At 41.4% G+C, this 10112-nt stretch overlaps 1 protein-coding gene across 1 annotated transcript in view; it reads left to right on the forward strand.

Annotated features, from left to right (window-relative positions):
* Positions 1–8881, forward strand: part of AFG1L (AFG1 like ATPase) — a 132532-nt gene extending 123651 nt beyond the window's left edge. The window contains exons 11-13 of the mRNA XM_016217519.2: positions 780–920; positions 4405–4518; positions 7881–8881. Of these exons, the coding sequence (XP_016073005.1) occupies positions 780–920; positions 4405–4518; positions 7881–8006 (381 nt within the window). The 3' untranslated portion in view covers positions 8007–8881. The remainder of the gene's footprint in view (positions 1–779; positions 921–4404; positions 4519–7880) is intronic.
* Positions 8882–10112: the final 1231 nt, after the last annotated feature.

Consider the following 10112-nt stretch of genomic DNA (forward strand, 5'->3'; position numbering starts at 1 on the left):
GGGATAGTCCACACAACTTAAAATGAGGAGAGGTGACGTTTCCTGGGAAAGTTCCTAACCCCAAAGAACGTGTTTGCAGACAGTCTCATAATTTTTGTAAATTAAAGTCAGGTTTCAGAACAAACACTTTACATCTATAGGTGACATCTTTGTGAGTAATTTTGTGGCCCTTGAACTCTGAAACCACCTCAAATCTAGAGGTAGGCTGCCGAGCCACATTATGCCGAGGGCTCAGCCTACTTCTGGTCATTAACTCCACCCCCCCACTATCTCCCATATCAGTGAGCAATGTTTCCGACATTACGCCTGAATAATTGTACCTCAACTTACATGAAAGGTATTTTCTGATGAGTTTCAAGATGGTGATGTGATGTTCAGCATGTTGTTATAAGATAACTTCATTTAACAGCAGTGGCTGTTTGTAGTTGAGTCCTAGAAAGGATTTGTTAGAATATGTTTAAAGTTATGTCATGTAAATAAAAAGAGTGAAGACTGGATTTAGAATGGGGGCCTGCAGGTTACCAACTGAGGTGGCTCTTTCACTCCCCACCATACTCCTGTTTTCTTTTTCTCCCCCTTTCTACGCCATGATTATAGGATGGTATACGCTGTCCTTAGCCTATTCTGAAAACACTGCCCCATTTGGTCAAGTGACCCTAAAGCCAGCGCCTGGGTCACATCATGATAAGAAAAAGAGGTGTTTTCAAATGATACCTATCCAAGAACAACCAGAATTGGCTTATGTTAATTTTCTGTCCTTTATTCCATTTTCATTACAGCCACTTGGAGCCAGTGACTATTTGGAACTATCAAAGAATTTTGATACAGTATTTTTGCGAAACATTCCACAATTTACACTGGCAAAAAGGACTCAAGCTCGAAGATTCATAACTCTCATTGATAACTTCTATGATTTCAAGGTAAAGCTGTAATGTGCTTTTTCTCAAAACTGAACCTTTGGGACTGTGGAACCACTTCACCTGGGCTGGAATTCTGCTCTACCACTTAGTTTACTTCACTCTGCCTCAGTTTCCTCATCTGTAAATTGGGATAATATTTTTTTTTACTTCAGAGTCATGAGGACAAAATAAGCTAATGCATGTAAAGCATTTAAAGAATGCTTGGCACAAGCTGAGCGCTGTGTAAGTATTAGTAGTAACGTGGTATTACTAGTAGTAGTAGTTCTATAGTAAAACTCCCATCATAAGGCCCTCTGCTATATTAATGATTCCATCATTCAACTGGACATACCCTGTGCTCTGTTTATGATGATGTACAGCACAATGCCTTACCTAGACTGAGTGCACAGTAAATATTTATTGCGTGAGTAAATGATTGCACTGATAAAATAATGAATGGGCAAATGAATGAATACCTTAAGAACCTCCTCAGTCTTGGCTCTCTGTCTCCCTATGACCCAGAAACCCTAGGAACTAGCATTGCACCATCTTAGTGCTGTTTTTTGGCCATGTGTTTTAGCATGAATTGCTGAGCTATTGTCCATTTATCAGAGACAGTGTAGCTTGCTGGTTAAGGAGTGAGCCCTGGGGCCAGGCTGTCTACCTTGAGGACCAGCTGAACCTCTTGAGATTCAGTTGCCTTCTATAGAAAAAGTCAGTAACAATGGTATGTATCTCACATGGCTGTTGTGAGGATTTGAGCTTGTAAAGCACTTAGAACATCATGTGGCCTGTAGTAAGTTTCAGTGAAGGTGAGCCACTGTTAATAATATATATCTGTAAGTGTGTATTACAGTAAAAGTACTAATACGGCTTCAAATTAGAGTTAATTTAAATATTATTTTACTATTAGATACAATTTTTTTCCCTACTTCTTTTCTTTTTTTTGGTTAATCTTCATCTGAGGATATTTTTTCCACTGATTTTTAGAGAGGAAGGGAGGGAGGGAGAGCAGGTGAGGGGGGAGAGAGAGCAAAAAACATCGATGTGAGAGAGACACATTGACTGGTTGCTGCCCACACGAGCCCCAGCTGGGGCCAGGGACTGAACCTGCAACCCAGGTACGTGCCCTTGGCCCAGAATTCAACCTGAGACCCTTTGGTACACGCGCTGATGCTCTAACCACTGAGCAACACCGGCCAGGACTGCTCCCTATTTTTTATACAGAAATAGATAGAGCAGTGATTTTAAAACTCAAAGGACTTTGGCAGGAGGAAGAAAGGGCCAGAATCTTCTGGGAGGAAGAATTGAGACTTTAATGTTTTATTTATTCATTCTTCCAACAACCTTTACCACACAGAACACAGTACTAAGCGTCGGAAGTTCAGTGACAAGCAAAGCCAGGTGTGGTGCCTGCCTTCATGGAGTTTATAGCTTAGTGTCAGAGAAACATTAATCAGATGTCCACAGAACTAGGTGTGAGTCACCACTGGGGGAACATGGTGCCATGCGAGTCTAGGGGAAGAGTAGACTGATCTGTGTGGGTGGAGCTGGAAACAGGGAAGCCCTGCTGAGGACCACCTGCATCAGGACCATCTGGGCCACTTTACATCTGGATTCCAGAGCCCACCCCATCTGGCAAAGGAGCTCCGAGGATGGGGCCTGGAACCTGCCTGTTCACCAGCTCCTCAGGCGCTTCTTAAAATGTTGAGAAGTGGTGGCTGATCTCCAGGGCAGGTGAAAACGTTCTCCAGGTGGGGAGTTTGCAGCAAAGGCCCGGTGATGGGCCCAAGCATGAAGGGCAGTCCAAGTGGCTCTAGTGCAGTCCTGTGGAGCCTGCCTTAGTGAGTGACTGCAAAAGCTGCTGTGCACTCCATGGGGCCAGCTTGCATGTGATCCAGGAGTCAGGAGAGGCATGAAGCTGAGGACACCAGAGCTAGGGGATCAAGTGCCATTCATTGTTAGTGGTTTCCTGGGTCTCTCATCCAAAGACTCTGCTCTGAAATAGTCACATGGGGGCCGAATGAAGGGAGTTAGCCTGGAGGTGGCACTGTTTTTAGAGGGCCAGTGCTCCAAGAAGAGAGTGGTAGAGGGGCATTGGTAGGTGGTTCTTAGAGTGTAGAACTGATAAACTCATTTTTAAGAATCTTTCAACTAGGAATACCTTAAAGAAAGCTTATGGTCCCCACCTCCTAACTCTACCTCACTCCTACTGTTTCACCTCTTAATTAGAGAAAAAAAGATTTATCTGGCAATATGATGGACTCTCCTAACATTTACGTTAACTAAATCACACATTTAGAGTAGTCAAAATGATCTTATTTCAGAAATTGGGTGCATTAAACAGATATTATTCTAGAATTTGTGAAATAAGGGTATTTTTATCTAAATAATGAAAGAAGTGTCATTTGTGATTAAAATAATTTTAAAAAGCAGGTGGGAGGCCATTTGGATATGGAAAAACTTGTCCCACTTGTCAATACATTATTTTAAAGCATTGGCATATTTACTTAAATAATGATTTTAGCCATGGCCAGTGTGGCTCAGTGATTAGAGCACCAGGCTGCACACCGAAAGGGTTGGGGGTTCAGTTCCTGGTCAAGGGCACATACCTGGGTTGCAGGTTCACTCCTGCCCCAAGTTGGAGCGTGTGCGGGAGGTAACCACATCAGTGTTTCTCTCTCCCCCTGTTTCTCTCTTTCCTCCCTTCCTCCCTCCCTCCCACTTTCTCTGAAAAGAAATGGAAAAAATATCCTCAGATGAGGATTTAAAAAAATTAAATAATGATTTTAAAAGTGTTGCTGTGAATCCTCAGAACAAATTCAGGACTTTTTAAACACCAAGGAGAGTATGTTTTGTATTTAAACTAGTGGACATAAAATTTATAAAGGTATAAAAGCTCTTTCCAACATATGATCATCACCTATGCCCACTCACTCAAACACTTACGTAATCAAGAAATACGAATGTAAAACTTAATCGTTTTGAAGACTGTCTTGGCAGGATGTTGATATAAATGTAGGTTCTGGAAGCTCAGGGTGTAATTAGAGGAGCAATGTGCTGAACTCAGCAGTCACCCACCTGCACAGTGGTGACCTCTGCGCAGTGCATCCGGGCAGCGTCTTTGCGCACACCGAGATGGGCTCCAAACAGCCGGGTAGTGTCAGCCTCGGGTGTCATGGAAAGATCAGTGGGCTCGGAACCGGAAGATCTGGTCTGGCATCTCGAGCTGAAACCTCTCCAGCCTGAAGTTGCCCAATAAGACCTTTGTTCTCTACTTCAGGGGATGGCGTAAGCTGTGTAGAAATATTTTGAAAGGTATTACGCAATTTAAAAATATAACTTTAGACAGATACAAACTATTGGAAAAAATTGGACATTTTAAAAGCAAAATCTAAGCTCCATGTTATGACAAACAGTTTTATTTTGTGAGAGATGTTTTTTCTTGCCTTCTACTTGTGAAGTGTGAGGAGTAACACCATCTACTAATTTTCCTGTGTTTCAGGTGCGCATAATTTGCTCTGCATCAACTCCTTTATCAAGCTTATTTCTGCACCAACATGATGACAGTGAGTTGGAGCAAAACCGAATACTGATGGATGATTTGGGGCTGAGCCAGGTAGTTGATATTAGCATAATCTCGTTTTATTATAAAACAGCTTAATTGTTCTTGGTTTGATACATGGCTACATTTTGAAAAATGAATGCCGTATATATTTAACTGTTGATTTGCTGCTTTCTTCTTAAGCCAGTATAGCAGACCTATTCTCAGTATCACTAAAAATATAGAATTACATTCTCAGAAGGGAAGGAATCTTAGTGATCATTTTTGCTTATGACAAAAACAAAGTGCAGATTGGTGGACTAATGGGCACATGGTCATGCCACTGACTAATGACAGCCCAGAGCTGGCCACCCGGCCACCTGGCCACCTGTGTCTGGGTCTGGGCGTATTCTGCCCCACCATACTGCCTTCTGTGGCTATTCTTGTTCACATCCGCTGGGTTTGTAGAGTGCACAGTACAGTATCCGAGCATGTGGGCTGGCTATTCCAGGACCATGGAGTGCTTAGCAAGTCTCTTGGCTTACAAAGAAACCCATGATCCTTCTACCAAACCCCATTCCATAGACATGTATGGAGTACCTATGGGTGCCAGGCTCTGGGGACACCCTGTGGGGAACCAGCTAGTGCTGGCCCAGTTCTAGTGCTTGGGGGTTGGTGATTCACCTCAGGCCAACCAGAAGTAACTGCATTTCCTTCTTCTGTATAAACATAATTAAGCGTCACAAGGCATATTTCTCCTCTCTAGACAATGCTATTTGATACCATCCACAAAAATGAACTCAAAATGGATTAAAGACTTGAATATAAGACTAAAACAATAAAATACATAGAGGAAAACATAGGCACGAGACTTATAAACCTTGGTCCGAGAGGGGTTTTTGTAAACTTGATCCCAAAGGCAAGGCAAGTAAAAGAAGAGAAATAAATGGGATTACGTCAAAATAAAAGCTTCTGCCCAGCAAAATAAACCATCAACAAAACAAAAAGGCAGCCCAACCTTGGGAGAAGATATTTGCAAATGATACCTCCAAGAAGGGGATAATATCCAAAATTTATAAAGAATTTATACAACTTAACAAAAAACCTCAAACAATTCTATTTAAAAATTGGCAGAGGACCTGCATAAATAATTTTCTAAGGAAGATGTACAAATGGCCAACAGATAGATGAAAAGATTCTCAACGTCACTAGTTATAATGGAACTGCAAATCAAAACAACAGCGAAATACCACCTCACACCTGTAAGAGTGGCTATTATTAGAGACAGGAAATAACAGGTGTTGGAGAGGATGTGGAGAGAAGGGAACCCTTATACGCCGCTGATGGGAATGTAAATTGGTGCAGCCACTGTGGAATGCACTATAGAGTTTCCTCAAAAAATTAAGAATAGAGCTGTCATATGACTCAGTAATGTCTCTTCTGGGTATCTACCTCCAAAACTTGAAAATACTTACTCATAAAGATATATGTACCCCTCTGCTCATTGCAGCATCATTCACAGTTAGCCAAGCCATGGAAACAACCTAAGTGTCCTTGGATGGATCATTAGATAAAGAAAATGTGGTACATATATACAATGGAATACTACTCAGCCATTAAAAAGGTGAAATGTTGCCATTCGTGACAATATGGATGCGTCTTGAGTGTGTTTCATTAAGGGAAATAAACCAGATGGAAAAGGACAAGAGCTTTGTGATTTTACCCACATATGGGATATAAAACAAAAAGCAAGTAAACAAACAAACAAAAACAAGCTCACAGATGCAGACAGCAGTGTGGTGGTTCCCAGAGGACAAGGGGGTGGGGGAAGGATGAAGAGGTTGAAGGGGGTAAAAAATATGGTGAAAGGAGGAGACTAGACTCCGGGTGGTGAGCACACAATAGACTATATAGATGTTGTATTATAAAGTTGTACATGTGAAATTTATATGTTAATAACCAGTGTTACCCCAATAAATTTAATAAAAAAGAAATTGTCAGAATTTTAAAGCTATCTATAAACACTCACTTCCCAAATGCGGGGAGACCCATTCTTCCAGCCCCAGAGGTAAAAGGCCTATTGGAATGAGGAAACAGTTCATTATTGACCTGAGTAGAAATTATGTATTTTCAGGCATTTGGAAAAATGAGGCCAATAACTCTTTAAAAAGCAAATTTTGAAAATATGATTACTTAAACCTACATGTAGAAATAAATAGATAGCTGCTTAAAAAGTCATGTGCTCCGACCTTTTGAAATGACGGTTTCTCTAAGAGCAATACTTACATCCAAGTGATGTCTTTGACATTGGAAAAATGAGGCCAATAACTCTTTAAAAAGCAAATTTTGAAAATATGATTACTTAAACCTACATGTAGAAATAAATAGATAGCTGCTTAAAAAGTCATGTGCTCCGACCTTTTGAAATGACGGTTTCTCTAAGAGCAATACTTACATCCAAGTGATGTCTTTGACAGTTTCAAAGAATACACTTGAGGAGCTACATCATCTCTATTTTTAAAGTCCTTTAAATCACTGGCTTTTAAATTCCACTGCCCCTACCCCCTAAGGATCAGGGTTCAGATATAAGGGAAAGTAAACTCAGCACTTGGGCCTAATAATATAGGAGAAATCAGGACATGTGACCACATGGTCCTGCAGTTTTACGGTAGGTCTGTGGGGAGCATGGACACAGCAGTCCACAACTTTTCTCTGAAAGAGAAACCCCTGAAGTAAAAGACAAAAATCCAGCGTCCACTTAGTGGCAAGCCCCTGTTGGCAGCGACAGTCCTAGGCTGTTTCCTGCGCTCACAGACGCTGCCCAGCCTAACCCTAGATGGGAGGGTCAAGTGTCCCAGCCGCTCAAGACCAGAAGCAGCTCAGGCCTTCCCAGAGGAGCGCGGGCTCAGCCTCCAGGCCCCACAGGAGACCTGTCTGACATCCAGTTTGGAAGAGGCTTGGAGGGTCATCCTCAGGGCCACCCCTCGTGAGTGTAGCCCTGTCTGTCAAGCTTGGGAGGAGGGCGTCACCCTCTTTCTAATTTGCCAGAACTACTGTTTTTTGCTGTTACTTATTTTTGGCATACGCTTTTGGAGGAAGGATTCCTTTTCTATCTGGAATGTCCTTCCTTTAGATTTTGCAGAGAACTTTGAGCAGAAATGTTCATATTTGTATTTTGGGGTGTCACTTTAGCTTTAATTATTCTTCTGTTTTCTCCCTGGTAATTTGTTCTATTTATTGATTATTGGTTTAAATTAGTTGATTCCCTAATTTAAGAGATTGTCTATGAAAAAATTTATAGAACATTTTATAATCCAAACACATAAACCTGGAAAGTTTTTTTTAGAACCTGTGCTTAGTTCTGTAAATTATCAGTGGTAGTGGTTTTAATTGGTGCTGAGTTACTGTTTTGTTTTGCTTTGGTTTTTGGTCACCAGGACTCAGCAGGTCTCTCCATGTTTACCGGAGAAGAGGAAATCTTTGCATTTCAGCGCACTATTTCCCGACTCACAGAAATGCAGACTGAACAGTACTGGACTGAAGGGGACAGAAGCAAGAAGTAACCATCTCTTCTGCATGAATAAAATGTTGGACAAATGATTCCCGCAGGGAGAAATCTTTATTACAGGACTTGAAGGAATCATTTTCTCATCATTAATTATGCACTTTGTCCTCTGGACCACTTTTATCTGAAATTGCTATCAAAGATGTAGTGGATTAGTAAGTTAAAGCCATTTCTACTTTTTGCCTATTTATTTGGCCTTACTTGTGCACCACAAAAATAAAATCAGCAGTGCTGAAGATTAATGTAGGACCAGGCATTTGGCTTCATATTAAACCAACCTGAACAAACCTTGAATACACACATGTGATAAACTCAGGGTGTCTGGACATGTCTGAGCTTTGGCTATATGGTAGCTGCACAATAGAAACACATCTTTTATGAGAGGAGAGAAAAAACCCTTTCAATGCAAAGCAAAGAAAGCATTCTGATCTTACTATAAACTAAAAGGGATAGCGTTTTAGAATATGGGCTTATACATATGATTTTGGGGGGCTAGAAATTGTACTGAATCTCCCAGGTCTTCAGGTTGTCTCACAACAGAGTATATTTTTTACCCTGAGGGCAAGCTTGGCAGGCAGGATATGATCTGCAGCAGACACAGAGTTGTCTGAAAAAATTGAGGATTATGACACCATGGGATAAGGAGCTCGGGTGTCAAATTCCAGCTAGTGGGCAGATCCCCCAACTCTGACAGCCAGTAAGAAGACAGATACCAGGAATGGGGACCATGAGAGGGTGTCCAGAGGGGCAGAGTCCTGGACACACCGAGCAACAGAGTGGACTCCTGCTCACCTGAGGCCAGCAAGACCCCGGAGGACAGTGGGCTCCTTCCTGCTGCTCATTCGCATTTGCCGTGCTGCAGAATGCCACTCCCCACCCTGCCCCTGCATCTGCCCTGAGATGGACCTAATAGTCAATAGGAAGAAACGCTTGATGAATCTACTTAAATAAAACCTGATTTGTCCTTCATCGAGGTCACTCTTTTATTCATTCACGTACAATCTGACTTTGCTAACTGTTGTTACAGAAAGAATCTCAGTTGAGGCTGTTACAAAATTCTAAATCCCCCGTGAAGAAAAAAAGAGAGCCCAGCCGGTGTGGCTCAGTGGTTGAGCATCGACCTATGAACCAGGAGGTCATGGTTCGATTCCCGGTCAGGGCGCATGACTGGGTTTTGGGCTTGATCCCCAGTAGGGAGCGTGCAGGAAGCAGCCGATCAATGACTCATCACTGATGTTTCTAACTCCCTCTCCCTCTCCTTTCCTCTCTCTGAAATCAATAAAACACACACACACACACACACATATAAAAGAAACAGAAAAGAAAAGAATGTGAAGTCCACAAAGTCTTGTGAAGATCAAATATTTTTGGGAGGTAGGCACAGGTGAGTCAGTTTGAATAAGTGAATACAATCATCAGCGTAAGTAAGCTCTTTGAACCTACATAATTTATAAGTTAATAATCTGTCCACATTAGTCTGTTTTGGACATTAGGCTAAGTCAAGCAGATAGATAGAGAAGGTACCCAAGTAGAGAGAAAAGTTTAAATCAAGTATCTGAAACTTAACTGTGGTTAAAAAATATCTTTATTGACTTGAAACAGTGAGTTCAAAAAGAGGTTAAGAAGGAGAAAGGGTAGGAAATAATTGCCAAATTTATTGCTAGACATATTACATGATATCAGATAAAAAATTTAGGGAGTTAATATAATCATTTCTGTTTATATATAAGGACACCGAGGCTTGATCCGAGATTCACAGTTTACAAAACTTCCATTATGTTTTATACCACATGACCTCTATAAAAAAGGAGACATTTTTAATATATTTTTTTTAACTCAGTAAAGGTGAGTTTACAATAGAACTATTGCTTTTAGCTCAATAAATATAAAATGTTTAACTATTATTTCAATCTTAGCTTTTTACTTTTCACATTTCTGTGGCAGCTGTGCTGTGCCTTCATGAAAAGACAGTGGACGGACACAGATAGGTGGACAGCCTGACTGATGGAAGCAAGGGGATTGGGGTCTTGGGGCCCTGACCTTTGGGCTCCTGATTGATTATGAGAATCTGTCTGGCAGCAAGTCTGTACGTGATCTTGTAAAT

This window comes from Miniopterus natalensis, chromosome 5, assembly GCF_054644295.1.
Source record: "Miniopterus natalensis isolate mMinNat1 chromosome 5, mMinNat1.hap1, whole genome shotgun sequence".
Taxonomy (NCBI): domain Eukaryota; kingdom Metazoa; phylum Chordata; class Mammalia; order Chiroptera; family Miniopteridae; genus Miniopterus; species Miniopterus natalensis.